Here is a 13,433-nt window from a genome sequence, read left to right on the forward strand (position 1 = left end):
CGCGGCGGCGGCCCGGGGGCGCGCACCGGGGGGAGCGGGGGGCGGTGACGGGGCCGCGGGTTGGCTGCCCCGGGCCCGGCCCGGCCCGGCCTGCCCGGTCCGGCAGCCGCGCCCCCGGCCCGAAATAGCGCGGGGCGGGGTCGGCACCGCCATGGCGAGGTGAGCACGGCCAGACGGGACAGGCAGCGTACGGAACCCATGCCCGATGCCCGGCAGAGGCACTGCCCGACCGGACCCTCCGACCTGGAGCAGCGGGGAGCGGCGCCGGGCCAGGCAGAGGGGGGCGGACACAGGCCAGCCGGGCCCCGCCGACCGCCCGGCCAGGGGCATGTGGGACGGCAGCGGGGAGAGTCACGGGGCCGGTGTCCGCTACCCACCCCCGGGGCCCGTGTCCGGGGCCCTTTCATTGCCCGCGGACCCTGCCGAGCTCTGCTGGGCACCGGGAAATGCCCGCTGGTGATACCCGGGGGTGATAGTGATACCCGCTGCTCTGCTCTTCCCCAAGGCAACCCGCCAAGACTCTGTGGTACGACCGGCCCCGGTACGTGTACCTGGAGTTCTGTGTCGAGGACAGCACGGACGTGAAGGTGGTCATCGAGGACCACCGGCTGGTGTTCAGGTGAGCTAACACTGACCTGCCGGCCGACACGGCTCTGCTCTGGGGTGGTTCAGGGGACCGGGAGGACTCTGTGAGAGGAAAGCACGTGTGGACTCAGCTCTCTCCTTAGGCTGGTTGTTACAATGTTTTGGCAGTTGCAAAAATGCAGACGGTGTGGAGTTCTACAACGAGATCAACCTGTACGCCAGAGTCAACTCCAAGGTGAGGTTTGCTGCCAACAAACTGTTCTCTGACAGCCTGTCAGGCTCAGAGTCGGAGTCAATCTGTGCAGTCTTGAGCAACACTGCTCAACACTGAATGCTGCCCATCCTGAGAGCCCCAGCCCTGGGGCTGATACTCACACTGCTGCCTTGAGCCAGAAGCAACCTGTCTCTGTGATTCTGTGACCCCACAGCCTGCACAGGGCTGAGCAGAGAGGAGCCTGGCAGACCCTGAGGCACCCCAATCTCTCGGCAGGACTCACGGGAGAAGCGCTCTGACCGTTCCATCACTTGCTTTATGAGGAAGTGGAAGGAGAAAGCGGCCTGGCCACGCATCACCAAGGAGAACATCAAGGTGTGTGTGAAGCCTGGTGGCTCAGCACATGTACTAACCCCGCTCAGCGCCTCGTGCCTCCTAGGAACCAACCTGCCCCCAGGACAGACACAGAGGCTTCCCAAGACAGAGCTCCCAAAAAGCCCTGCCTGATAATCACCACTAGCCCTCAGACTTCTGCCCTCCAGGAAGGATGTGGCACCTCTTTTCCTTGACATGCTCAGGATCAGGACCAGTGCCTGCTGGCAAAGGGACACTCCTGCTTCCTGCCCTTGCCCTTTGCCTGTGCAGGAGGTGCCCCTGGGCTGCAGGTCCCTGTAGTGCTGCTCCCCCCTGCTCAGGGGATGCTCTCTCTGCCCACAGCCAGCCTGGCTCTCCGTGGACTTTGACAACTGGCGAGACTGGGAAGGGGATGAGGAGGTGGAGAGGGCCATGGTGGAACAGTATGCAGAGGTGAGCTGGATGATGGGCACATTGTATGGGTGTGTGGGATGGGGGGACCCCAGGCATTCGGGGATCCAGACGTTTGTTTCCCATCCAGATGCTGGAGAAGGTGACGGAAAAAGGCCCCCCGCCAGCCATGGATGACCTGGATGTAAGTACCGCCTGCCAGCTGCTTTCTGATGCCCTGCCGAGCACAACCCAGCCTCAGCCTTCCGCCGGCTCCGGGGGAAACGCTCCCCGGGACAACCGGCTGGTGCCACCCGCTGCCACCGGGGCTGGCCCAGTCTCGGTCCAGTCCCTGGCACCTCGCTCCTCCCTTCCGCAGGATGACTGACACCCAGGCCCCTGGGGACGCCGCGGGAGGCCAGCCGGTGCACCGGTAGCACGCACCGGGGAGCAGCGCGGGCAGGGCTCTCCGAGGAAGCGGAGCCGCCTCAGCTCGTGCGTCGCCGCGGGCATCGCTCCCGACCCTGGGCGGCGGACGCGGTCCGGTCTCCCGTAGCCGGCTAACCTTGCGGGGCACGGGGCAATAAACGTGAACTGCCGCAGCCGTGTGCCGTGCGCTCGGGCCGCCGCCGCGCCGGGCACCGGGGGCCGCTCCCCCGCACCGGCCCCGGCAGCGCGCGCCGCCGGCGGGAGCGCGCCCGCGCCTCGTGCAGGCCCCGCCCGCTCGCCGCACGGCGGCCGCCACCGCCGGTGCTGGTGCCTGTCCCTGTCCCTCCGCCAGTCCCTGCTTGCTTGTGCCGAACGGTCGCGATGGTGTTCCGGTGCCAGCGGGACAGCTGGGCCCGGCAGGTAGCGTCGGGCCGGGGCCGGGGCGCGGGGCAGGCCCGGGCGGGCCCTCACGGCGCCGCCGTCTCTGTCTCAGTTCACCACCAGGGTGGTGTCGTGCCGGGCGGCCGAGCTGCGGCCCGAGGGTGGCGGGGAGCCGGTGCGCGGCTTCCAGGTGGTGCTGGAGGACACCATCCTCTTCCCCGAGGGCGGCGGGCAGGTACGGGCCGGGCCGGGCCGGGCCGGGCGGGGCGGGGGCCGGGCCGGGACCGGCGGCGCTGATGTCCCGTGTCCGCAGCCGGACGATCGCGGCCTCATCGGGGACGTGCCGGTGCTGCGCGTGACACGGCGGGGCCCCGAGGCCGTGCATTTCGTGCCGGCCGCGCTGGAACCGGGCGCTGAAGTGCTGCTGTCGCTGGACTGGGAGCGCCGCTTCGACCACATGCAGCAGCATTCAGGTCCGTGCCGGTACCGGGGAGCGCACGGGAACACCCCGCGGGGCGTGCCGGGGGGGCGGGAGGCGGTCAGCGCCCACCGTGTCCGCACCCTGGTCAGGATAGGGAAAAGTCCGGCAGCTCTGTGTGCACAGTCTGTTCCTGGGACTGCTGAGGGCAGCTGGTGTCCCTCTGCGAGCTCTCCTTGTCTGGTAAAGAAACGCACGAAAAACAGGTTTGGAAGAGAAAGTTCAGCCTGCTGTGCAGCCCCAGCGTGGCCTGCAGTGCCAGGAGCCGAGGCTCATGAGGCCAGAGCTGCCTCCTTGCTGCTCCTGAGCACTGGCAGGAGCCCTTCAGTGCCCAGCACTCGCCTGTTGTGGAGAATGTCAACCGGAAAGACATGGTCTGACTGAAAATGCCGGTGGCACTCAGAGCTCGTGCTTGCACATCTCTTCCAGGACAGCATCTCATCAGTGCTGTTGCAGAACAGATGTTTGGATTCAAGACGACTTCATGGTGAGCTGGATAAATGTTCCTTTTCACCCGTTTGGCACATGCCACCATGGTACCCTGCATAAAGCCTGAGCACTGAAACACCAAAAGCAATTTGGATGTTTCATTTGAGCTCAGACATTGCAGGAGAGGTGACTGACCTGGAGAGAAGCTGTACAAAGTGTTTGCTCTGTCTTGTCTTCCTTAAGTGTTTGGTTTCCACCTGGTGCTTTGAGCATAACAGGGAGAGGAGGGAAGTCTGTTTCAGTCATCACATTGCCAGCAGTGGGACGCTGGTGCTGCACAAAGGGACCTCCCAGCTGGTCTCAGCAGATGTTCTTCCTTGGTGCAGGGAGCTGGGCCGTCAGCGCAGTGTCATTGAGCTGGACACCCCCTCGGTGACAGCAGAGCAGGTGCAGGCCCTGGAGGAGAGCGTGAACGAGAAAATCCGGGACAGGGTCCCTGTAACAGTGAGGGAACTGGCTGCAGATGACCCTGAAGTTGAAACAGTGAGTGGTGGGAGAGAACTGATGGTACTCATGGAATAACTGAGCACAGATGTCACCTGCTTTGTCACCCTTCTCCTCTGCCAGGTGAGGAGCCGGGGGCTGCCCGATGACCACGCGGGGCCAGTGCGAGTGGTGGACATCAAAGGCATCGACTCCAACCTGTGCTGTGGGACTCACGTCTCCAACCTGAGTGACCTCCAGGTGGGCTGCTGCAGCTGGGCTGCCTCTGGGAGCCACGCTCCACATGAAGTACAGCCAGAGTCCCTGGGATCCACAGGCTGCTCCAGACTGTGCTGATGGGGAAGGGGGTGGCAGAGCCCCAGGCTGAGAGAGCCCCAGGAGGGTCACACACGGGCTGGGTGCCACAGGTGCTTTTGTTTCCTTGTTGCAGAGCTCAGCCCTGTGTGTAGCAGTGACATTTTTGCACTGTGAGGGGTGTTAGCCATGTTCCCTCTGCTTAAAGCTCTGATATTTTTGCGTGTTCATCATTGATGAGAAGTCTGTGCAGGGAAATGGTGATAAAATCCCAGACCTGCCTTTAAGTATTTGTACTTTCTCAGTCATTGGTTGGAGTCTGTTTCCCAGCAGATACATCCAGATGCCTTGTAGAGTACATCCCCTGGCTAGAAGATTGCATAAATTCCATAAATTCCATTGTACCACCATCCTTTTTTTTTTTTTTTATTGTATATTGACCTTATGGCTGATTTAAATAAATATATTTTCACCAGTAGAGAGTCAAAATTCACCACAGGGCATAATCTGGCAGGAACTGACCAGCTATGTGAATTACCAAATGCTGTTCTGACCAGGTTGATTTTCTTTTTAAGGTTATTAAACTCCTTGGTGTGGAAAAAGGGAAAAAGAACAAAACCAACTTGGTTTTCTTGGTGGGAAACAGAGTGCTGAAGTCAATCGAACAAAGTCACAGTACTGAGAAGGCTCTAACCTCCCTGCTCAAGTAATGCTCTTTCCACTTCTGTTATTTCATCTTCACTCCTCCTCCTGAGAGATACTCATAAGCCTCAGGGTGCATGTTGTGGGGGTGCTTTGCTCCTTTAGGAAATCCCTCCTTTGTCCTTCAGAGTAGTGATCCAAAGTCTCCCATTTCTTTCAGAAATGGACCAGGTGAGCACATAGAGGCTGTGAAGAGACTGCAGAGCTCTGTCAAGCTGCTCCAGAAGGTACAAGAATGGCTGGGAAAAGTGGGTTGTCACTATTTCCTGTAGACCATTAGTTGTGGTAACTGGGAGTTAAATCATTGGCTTCAATTTTTGTGGATTTTATGAAAAGTTCTCAAACCTCTGGGAACACAATTGTGTTCACACTGACTTCTCCAGCTGCAGTACAGTTAATTTCCTTTTCTTTCAGAATAACCTGAACCTGCTTAGAGACATTGCTGTTTTGATAGCCCGGGACTTCAAGAGCAAACCTGCTCCAAAGCAGCTGTTTGTATTGCACAGGTATGGGGGAGCTCAGGGAAGAGGGGCAAACAGCATCCCACAGGTTTTATGGCACTTGAATCTCTCATACCTTGTGAGAGCAGCTTGTTTTCTCAAGGAAGAATGTAAACAAAGGACATAGAATATTAAACTGCCTTGGCCTGCTGCAAAGTTGTGTAATTAAAGAAATCTGTTCATAATTCAGTCACTAAATTCTTCTGGTGCTGTAGCTGAGAAATTGCTGTGTCCATCTAATTCCCTCTGCACTTGATCTTTTCAAATAAAACCAGGGAGCTCTATTTCTTAAATAATTCCTAAAGGAATTAGGAATAATTCCTAAAGGAGTGCCCAGTGAGGATTTACATATATAGACAAATAAGAGCAAGAGGCCAAAATCCCTAATGCCTTGGTTTCTGATTGAGATTTTTGTACTCTAGAGGGTTTTGCTTCTTTCTGAAGTGTTTTTTTTATCCATCCATACAGGAAAGAGGGTGATTCTGAATTTATGAACATCATTGCTAATGAGATTGGGACAGAGGTGAGTCACTGATGAAGACTAAACTGACACCACTCTTTTTTCACCCCAGTTTTACATGGCCAGGGCCTGGCCAGGCTGCTCTTCCTGCCACAGTCATGATCTGCAGATCTGGTTCCCTTGACAGGTACCTGAGGTTACCTGTCCCCAGCAGCCTCAGTCTGTAGGGCAGTCCTCAGCAGTGAGAATTCAGAGCACTGGAGAAGAGCCCCCAGGAGCTGTACAGAGCCTCATTGGCTGAAGTAGGTTAGGATAGGATTAGGTAGGAGTAGAATAGAAAAACCAGCAAGTTTCAGTCACAATCACCTAATTCAGCTGCCACCTGTATCCTTTTAACTTGGGATACCCCAATACCCCAAGCAGTCTCAGTTTCAGTAATGCACATAGACTTAGAAATTGTCAGTCTGCTGTTTGTGTCCTGTGGCCAGTGTCTGTCATCTTCTTGGATGAGGAGAGCACTGATTTATCTGGAGCAAGGCCCATCTCTGTCCACAGGAAACCCTGCTATTCCTGACTGTGGGAGATGAAAAAGAAGCAGGACTCTTCCTTCTAGCTGGACCTGTTGAAGCAGTTGAAAATTTAGGTCCCAGGTAACGTGTTTTGTGAATTGTTTAACTCAAATGAGAATTCTGATGTTGCAGACATGATGAGCAGCTGCACAGTGTGATCCAGGCAGGGATCTGTGTGTGCTGTCTGGAGCAGCCTGGGCTCCAGCCTGTGCTGTTGCTGCTGCAGGGTGGCAGAACTGCTGGGTGGGAAAGGAGCTGGGAAGCGCGGCCGCTTCCAGGGCAAGGCAGCCAAGATGAGCCGGCGAGGAGAAGTGCAAGCTCTGCTCCAGGAATTCATTAGCCATCAAAACCCAGGAGCATAAGAAACAATTCTCTAAGTAGAATTTGGTTTGTCTTATATTTGTTTGCATAGGCTCCACTAGCTTCTCTACCAGAGAATAAAGACCTGAACCCAACAGCTGGTGTGCACATGCTCTGCATGGGCTGCTCACGGAAATGGGGAGGGGATCTGCCATCAGGGCTTTGCTGCAAGGGCTCATTTCTCAGGACAAATGGTGCAGGGATTAAAGTAGTCCTTAGTTAACCACTTGCAGGGTTCCCAAACCCAGAAGGGGCCTCCTGCTGGCAGTACTTAGGGTCATTTTACTTTGTGCCACTTGCTGAGGAGAAGTTGCTTGGTACGAATGCTCAGGCAAGAGGCAGCTGGTCCCCCCAGACTCCATGGGCTGGGCACAGGCAGAGAGCAGCTGGAAGGGAGAGCAGGTACCCCACAGACAGGAGATAATTCCTCACCGTGTAACAAGTCCTTTCCCTTGCTGGGGTGCACTTAGTGGTCGTTTTTTGACCATGGGTAGTTTCTCGGGCTGATGCAGCTGTAAACTCCTTCGGGATCAGGCAGAGCTGTTCCCGGTGTTCCCTCAGCTCACCCTTCCTGCCCAGGCAGGCCCTAGAGCTGCTGCAGTCTCCTCTGGAGGAGCTAAAGGGCGCTGTGGAGCCACAACGGGGCTCAACAGGTAATTTGAGAATTCACCCTTCCCTTTCTTGCTAGAAATGGCGTGACAGCTTTACTCCAAATGCTGGTAATGAACAGAGAAACAGAATAAACCTCCATCCTAAGGAAGTTTATCTGTCATGAACTAGGGGATGGGAGTAGCCCCAGGAGATAGGGTTCCCAGCCATAGCTGCTGTGACTGCTGCATGGCCACAGCCTTGGCTGAGCTGTTGGGGTGGCACCAGAGCAGAGGGAGCACCACTGAGGCCTGGAGCTGGCTGTGGGGTCAGAGCTGCAGGGGTGGTGCTTTGGGAGTGATCCTACACATGCACACAGTCTGGCAGGAAGAAAGTGTCTGCACCTCCCTGTGTATTTTGGACTATCTCAGGCTGAGCAAGGATGTTTCCTGAGAAGGTTTAGCTGGGCTGTGCAGCCTGCACAGCTTGGAGGGCAGCAGGTTGAGCCCACAGGACTTCCAGAGTGAGCACTGGGCTGGGGTACTGATGTGGGAAGGGCATGACCCCAACCCTACACCATGGCAAAGTGCCAGTTCTGCCCCCAGCACCCTGGAGGCTCAGCACTGCCCCAGCTGAGCCAGTTGGTCCCAAAGCTGAGCTCGTTTCTTCTGTAAGCAGTGAGGTGACACAAGTTTGTCCCTGTTCCTGTCGCAAAGAGCACCCAGAAACCTTGGATAAACAGCACAAAAAGCAGCTCATTGCCCCTGCTGTGCTGTCAGTGTTCAGCTGCACCTCAGGGCAAGAGGTAAAGACCCAGGGCACTGGGCAGTGCCCTTCCCAGTGGCTTGAACATGTCTTGCAGCTGTTGAGGGTCTTCAGCCCCCAGGAGAAATGTCCTTCCTGTACCATCTGCAGGCCATGGCACAGCCCTGCATCCAGGAGCTGATCCCCCATCCCATGGTGCTGGCCAGCAGGACACTCAAACTCTCCAGCTAAACAACCTTCAGCTTTAATAAATCACCTCCTGTGCCCAGCCCTAGCCACCCCACGTCCTGTGTGCACAGATCCATGCGCTGCATGTGCCCACGTGGGCGTGTGTGCCCCCACACTGATCACAGAGGTGAGCACCAAACGTCCCAGGGCTCGGGGTCCCTCACCCACACTGGCACTTGCTCTCCATGTCACAGTCTGTCCATTCCTGTCACAGAGCTGCCTCTTCAGCAGACCCAGACTCGCTGAGGTGACAGCCCTGCTGCCAGTGGTGCTGTCCCCAGCCATGCAGCACGGAGGTGGCCTGTCCCCACGGGCTGTAAGGGAGTGCAGGACCTCCCTCTGCTGCTGCTGGGTCCTGGGCAGGTGACCCCCACCTGTGGGTGCAGGAGGGACAGCAGGGGAGTCGTGGGCATGCAGGGCTCTCTCTCTGTGCCCTCAGCCAGCCCAGCCCAGCGTGACTGGCACTGTGGGTCCATGTTGTGGGAGCCACCCAGCAGCACCGGCCCAGCCTCCATGGTCTGCTCCCAGTGCAGAATCAGTGGCTGAGGTGCACCCAGGGCCTGGCAGCTGCCCCTGAGTCACCCCGGGGTGCCTTAGGCAGCCTTTTTGTGCTGTGTGGCCAGGAGCTGGGACAGGCAGTAGGGGATGAGGCCGACGGTGGCCAGCGGCACGGCCGCGCTCTTGCAGAAGGAGAGGGCGTAGAAGAGCAGCTGCATGTGGGAGGGAGGCTTGAAGGCATCAAAGACGTGGAGGATGAGGAGGGAGGCAGCGATGCAGCCCAGGCGGAAGGGCAGCTGCTGGCCCTGCTTTAACCGGGAGCTCTCCTGGTACAGGTGGCAGTTGAGGGCCAGCCCCAGCCCGAAGAGGATGCCCAGGTTACGGAGGAGGCTGGCAAAGGGAGTGGTGTCAATGTGGACCCACTCGGGGTTGCTGCACCACTTCTGTGCCTTCTCCAGTGTCCAGAGCAGGTCCACACCGAATGTCCACAGCAGCAGGTAGAAGCCCAGGGTGAAGCTGAAGAGGAAGATGGTGATGCCCAGGTACCGATGGAAGCTGGCATGGTAGATGCAGCGGACGTGCTGGAAGGTCTTGGCCACAGCCATCCCTGCCAGTAACAAAGTGGGAGCATTGGTCAGTGCTGCAGGTACTGCAGTCCAGCACAGTGGTGCTGCAGGGACAGGGAGGGGGGGTCTGGTACACTCACCTGAGAACACCCCTGCAATCACCTGGTGGGGGAAGTGAGCGGCAATGAAGACTCGGGACATGCAGACACAGACCTGAACTGCCCAGAACCCAATCCAAAGCACTGTCCACAGCACCCTGCGAGGGACAGGTGGCCATGTGGGTGCCAGGGCCAGCTTGCACTGCCCATGGCACTGCCATCATGTTCTCCAAACAATGCCTGGCTGTCGCTGAGCCTGTCCCCATGCAGACCCCAGCTGTCAGCCCACAGCCTTGCACCTTGATGGGCTTGGCTGTGCCTGTCAGTGCTGGAGCCACCTCTGCCTGGCACAGGTGGTTTTGGCACGCAGCTTACCAGTATCCCAGTGTCCTTGACTGCTTCTCTCCCCCAGCAGCAGAGAGGAGGGCTGTCACCATGACGTAGTACACACCTGCTGCACCCATGGCATGGCCAGATGGGCTCCCTGGGCAAGAAGAGAGACCCAGGTCAGGCTCTGCGTGGGCCAGAGCTCAGCACCCACAGGGGTTTGTGCTGAGCCACCACAGCTTCACAAGGGTCAAGGTCTGCTCTGTGCAGGGGCTGCCCTGCCTCCTTCCCCTGCAGGCACAGCCAGTGTCCCCAGCAGCACAGCAGCAAGGGCCCTCTCTCCAGAGCTGTGTGTGCTCCCTGCAGGCTGCCAGGCAGGCCAGGCCAGCACCCCCCATCTTTGCCTGTTCAGGTCACCATGGGCAAACACCCCCTGCCCCTGGCTGCAAGCCCCTCCCATGGCTCAGGGAACCCTACCAGGGCCAGTCTCACAGGTGAGTGGGAACTGCTGGATCTCTGGTGCAGAGCTGTTGCCATAATAGTCTGTGTCAAGGACCCACCAGTATGGTCTCTCCCCAAAGAGGATCCTGAAAAGAAAAGAGAAGGGATCTGGGGAGGTCTTGGGCACAACTGCAGCTTTAGATCTGTCCTGGGAGGTGGAAGAAGCAAAGGACCCACAAGTGGTGCAGGGCATCCTGACAGACACAGCACCCAGCTGATTGCTGGTTCTGACAGCTGACACTGCCCACGTCCCATCCCCAGCCCTGAGGGGGAAGAGCAAGAACTTCCTGGAAGCAAGTCAATACTGCCTCCTGTGGTGGGGGCTCTGTGAAGATCCCCCCACTCAGCACCACAGCCCTGGCTGATGGGAGGCTCTGTTTGCAGGAGGCTCCATCTCTGCTTGGAGCAGAGGGGGAGAGCTGTTCCTGCAAGGCTTGGGAAGGAGTGACCATTGTCACTGCCCAGCTGGGGCTGAACTCTGTTCTACTCCAGCCCTGGGGCTCAGAGTCCAGGTGTGCCAGCACAGGTGGGAGTGTTGGCTGGGGGCCACTCACCACTTGAAGACGAGGTTGAGCCAATCTCCAATTACAGCCACCCAGATGAGCCTGATGCCCACTGCTTCACTGAAGTGGAACCAGATGGGGAAGAGGACAAAGAAAGCATTCCTGAGATCAGCAGCATAGGAGATGAAGAGGAACCAGTCCTGGGAGCCCTGGAAGTGCTGCTGCAGCCAGTGTGTGGTCTGGATGCCCACATCATGCAGGAGGTTCATGTTGGCCTCCATCCTCCTCTGCTGGCCTCGGCGTGCCTCTGGCTGTCCTCTGCTCCACTGTGCCACTGGGGTTTTATACTCTGCAGGGTCTTGTTTGCAGCAGGCAGGTCACTGTCCCAGCACTGATCTTTGGACCCAAAACCACTCTTTCCAAAGGTACATCACCAGGGGGTTGGAACAAACATGTTTGGAACAGCTTACGTAAAAGGGGAAAACAGGTTTGGAGGGCACGTGGAGAGCAGTGCTCCAACCCCAGCACCATCCCCTGCCCCTCACCATCCCCTCACTCAGGGATCCTGCAGCCCTGGCTCCTCCAGCTCTGACTGACCTTGCTCCAGGATCCCCCACTCTGTGTGTGACAGTCCTGCAGAGCTGCCACGGCCAGGGCTGACAATTGCTCTGGTCTCTCTGCCATCAGTGAACCACCACCAGGGCATGGTGAGGATGCCCAGGAGCATGCAGTGGGTGCATGGAGCAGAGGGCAGACTGTCCACCCCCCTCCTCATTTGCCAGGCTAATTTAACTTTGCATAATGGGAAATTTTCAAAGCCATTCCTGGAGGTCCCTGCAGTCCCAGGCAGCCAGGCCTGGGATGCTCCTTGGCTGCCTGTCCTGTTCTTCTGATCTCTAGTGGGGGGCTGAAGGACCTTTGCAAATAAGGACTGCACTTCTCCTGCCAGCACTGCTCCACTGGGTTCATCCCTCCTGCCCCATCAGAGCCCAGCTGTGGGTACAGAGCCAAACACAGAACTCATCCTGCAGGGCCCATGGCCATCCCCTCCACCCCAGCTGCACTCTGCTGTCCCTGCCAGCAGTGCTGGCACTGCAGCCTTGTCACCCAGAGCTGCCAGTGCCTGGACACAGCCCTGTGGCAGCAGCACAGGGTGCCCAGCCAGCACCAGCACAGCTGAGCAGGCAGCAAGGCATTAATGATCAACAGCCAGTGAAATGCATCACTTATCTCCCTCCTGAGAAAATTCGTGTCAGGATCCTTGAACCCCTGCCCTATGTTGTTTGTCTCTGGGAGAGCTGTGTCCAGTACTGAGTCCTGCTGACAAACAGCAGGAGTTACAGGCCCCATCCTGCCCCTCTGCCCATGCAGAGCCCAGGGAGCCATGGGGTCTGACAGGCAAAGCACCAGCAAACCTCTCTCCTGGGGATATGGCCTGGGAGGAAAGCAGGCAAAGGCCACAGACACAGGCATGTTCCATCCAGCCTGGCTGTGCTGCACCCAAGGAAGGTGGTCCCAGACCCTGGACTGAGCTCCTGACCTGCAAAACATCCCAACAAAACAGGAGTTTGCACAGAAACTGAATTACTCTTGCAAAACAAATTCCCTGACAGCTCATTCCAGGGTCTTCAACTGAGAGTGGCTTTGGCCAGCGTGAAGGAATGCAACAGACTTGGCTTCTGTTCCAAAAATATTTTGAAAGCATCAGCAATAAATCCTTCCCAGGAGATTTCACAGCGGAAAATGGGGCAAAAGGTGCTGGGGGATGGGGGCTAGCACTCCAGTCCCCTAGGAAAAAGTCACTGCAGGAAAACTGGGGCCATAGTGGGGAGAGGGCAGGAAGGAGGATGGAAGCAGCCACCTCCTCCCTCCCAGCACAGAGTGGCTCAGCCCAGTACCCCAGTGTGTTTGTGCAGAGCCAGGTGCACATGCCACTGGTCAGGACTGTGCCAGAGGTGCCAGGGTCCACACAGTCCCAGCCCTGCTCCATGCCCTGCCCCGTGGATAAATCCCCAGCCCCAAAGTCCCTGTGAGGACCTGGGGCAGGGCAGGGCAGCAGGAGCTGCAGGGCACTGCAGGTTCTGCATTCTGGCTGGTCTGACCATTGCTCAGGGTCCTGCCATGCCCTGCACCCCTCCCCTGCTCAGCCCTGCCAGGATGTGCCCTGTAAATGGGCTGGCTTTCCCAGGGAAGGACTGGGGGAACCAGTTTGTGCCCAGGGTCTGTGCTCAGCAGGCCCAGCTGTGTGACTGCAGTGGCACAGCTGGCTCTGGCACACACTGTGCTCGTGATTCCCAAGGCTCTGGGTGCAGCTCTGGCCAGCACAGCACCAGTGGGGGCTGAACGTGCCACGTGGAGTGCCCGTGTTTGCTCCAGAATGTTCCCTGACAGCTGCAAGGTCCAGGCTGGGCTGTGGCAGCGTGGTCACTGCGTCAGCACCACACATGTGGGCACAGGGTGGGCAGGGAGACAACTGGGCACGACCTTCCTCCTCTCACACAGCCCCTGCTGTCACCCCAGGGCACCCAGGGACCACTGCAGCCTCACACTGAGCCGTGGCCTGAGCTGCCCTCTGCTCCCCTCCCCTCTCCCGTGTGCTGCAGCAGGCTGAGCTGGCTCCCAGAGGCACATCCACAGCCTTGAGGCTGCTCCAGCCCCTCTCAGCATCTTCTTGAGGGCTGCTCAATCCCCTCTCGGCATGTTCTGCACA

The 13,433-nt window shown here is 58.1% G+C and overlaps 3 protein-coding genes across 6 annotated transcripts; 2 read left to right on the forward strand and 1 right to left on the reverse strand.

Annotated features, from left to right (window-relative positions):
- Positions 1-41: 41 nt before the first annotated feature.
- On the forward strand, positions 42-2,145 carry PTGES3L (prostaglandin E synthase 3 like). Of its 2 annotated transcripts, none has more exons than XM_059869063.1 (7): positions 42-159; positions 506-619; positions 754-820; positions 1,076-1,174; positions 1,517-1,606; positions 1,676-1,748; positions 1,923-2,145. In XM_059869063.1, the coding sequence occupies exons 1-6, from the start codon at positions 152-154 to the stop codon at positions 1,739-1,741; spliced, it is 444 nt and encodes a 147-aa protein (XP_059725046.1). In that variant the 5' UTR covers positions 42-151; the 3' UTR covers positions 1,742-1,748; positions 1,923-2,145. The 2 variants fall into 2 exon arrangements, with proteins under 2 accessions (XP_059725046.1, XP_059725047.1); XM_059869064.1 differs by having other exon boundaries at positions 1,695-1,748.
- A 93-nt stretch (positions 2,146-2,238) lies between these two features.
- Positions 2,239-9,201, forward strand: AARSD1 (alanyl-tRNA synthetase domain containing 1). Of its 3 annotated transcripts, none has more exons than XR_009489589.1 (12): positions 2,239-2,392; positions 2,466-2,588; positions 2,667-2,826; positions 3,261-3,318; positions 3,647-3,803; positions 3,888-4,004; positions 4,634-4,764; positions 4,921-4,987; positions 5,175-5,266; positions 5,729-5,783; positions 6,209-6,370; positions 9,064-9,201. XR_009489589.1 is itself a non-coding variant. In XM_059869022.1 (12 exons), the coding sequence occupies exons 1-12, from the start codon at positions 2,354-2,356 to the stop codon at positions 6,649-6,651; spliced, it is 1,230 nt and encodes a 409-aa protein (XP_059725005.1). In that variant the 5' UTR covers positions 2,239-2,353; the 3' UTR covers positions 6,652-6,744. The 3 variants fall into 3 exon arrangements, 1 of the variants encoding a protein (XP_059725005.1); XR_009489588.1 differs by lacking the exon at positions 9,064-9,201 and adding an exon at positions 6,516-6,744; XM_059869022.1 differs by lacking the exon at positions 9,064-9,201 and adding an exon at positions 6,516-6,744 and having other exon boundaries at positions 6,276-6,370.
- Positions 8,225-11,219, reverse strand: G6PC1 (glucose-6-phosphatase catalytic subunit 1). Its single transcript, XM_059869027.1, has 5 exons — positions 10,775-11,219; positions 10,197-10,306; positions 9,768-9,876; positions 9,435-9,550; positions 8,225-9,335 (listed from the first exon to the last, which is right to left on the reverse strand). The coding sequence occupies exons 1-5, from the start codon at positions 11,002-11,004 to the stop codon at positions 8,824-8,826; spliced, it is 1,077 nt and encodes a 358-aa protein (XP_059725010.1). The 5' UTR covers positions 11,005-11,219; the 3' UTR covers positions 8,225-8,823.
- Between the last annotated feature and the right edge of the window lie 2,214 nt (positions 11,220-13,433).

The sequence above is a fragment of the Haemorhous mexicanus genome, chromosome 28 (genome assembly GCF_027477595.1).
Source record: "Haemorhous mexicanus isolate bHaeMex1 chromosome 28, bHaeMex1.pri, whole genome shotgun sequence".
In the NCBI taxonomy this organism is placed as follows: domain Eukaryota; kingdom Metazoa; phylum Chordata; class Aves; order Passeriformes; family Fringillidae; genus Haemorhous; species Haemorhous mexicanus.

Excerpts from the sequence above, each read along its gene's own strand:
- G6PC1 (XM_059869027.1), bottom strand. The coding sequence starts at position 11,004 with ATGGAGGCCAACATGAACCTCCTGCATGATGTGGGCATCCAGACCACA. Across the intron at positions 9,551-9,767 it reads TCAAGGACACTGGGATACTG|GGTGCTGTGGACAGTGCTTT; the intron begins GTAAGCTGCGTG and ends TGTCCCTCGCAG. Across the intron at positions 9,336-9,434 it reads GATTGCAGGGGTGTTCTCAG|GGATGGCTGTGGCCAAGACC; the intron begins GTGAGTGTACCA and ends TGTTACTGGCAG.
- AARSD1 (XM_059869022.1), top strand. The coding sequence starts at position 2,354 with ATGGTGTTCCGGTGCCAGCGGGACAGCTGGGCCCGGCAG. Across the intron at positions 2,589-2,666 it reads TCCCCGAGGGCGGCGGGCAG|CCGGACGATCGCGGCCTCAT; the intron begins GTACGGGCCGGG and ends CCGTGTCCGCAG. Across the intron at positions 5,267-5,728 it reads CAGCTGTTTGTATTGCACAG|GAAAGAGGGTGATTCTGAAT; the intron begins GTATGGGGGAGC and ends CCATCCATACAG.
- PTGES3L (XM_059869063.1), top strand. Across the intron at positions 620-753 it reads GACCACCGGCTGGTGTTCAG|TTGCAAAAATGCAGACGGTG; the intron begins GTGAGCTAACAC and ends ATGTTTTGGCAG. Across the intron at positions 1,607-1,675 it reads TGGTGGAACAGTATGCAGAG|ACGTTTGTTTCCCATCCAGA; the intron begins GTGAGCTGGATG and ends TCGGGGATCCAG.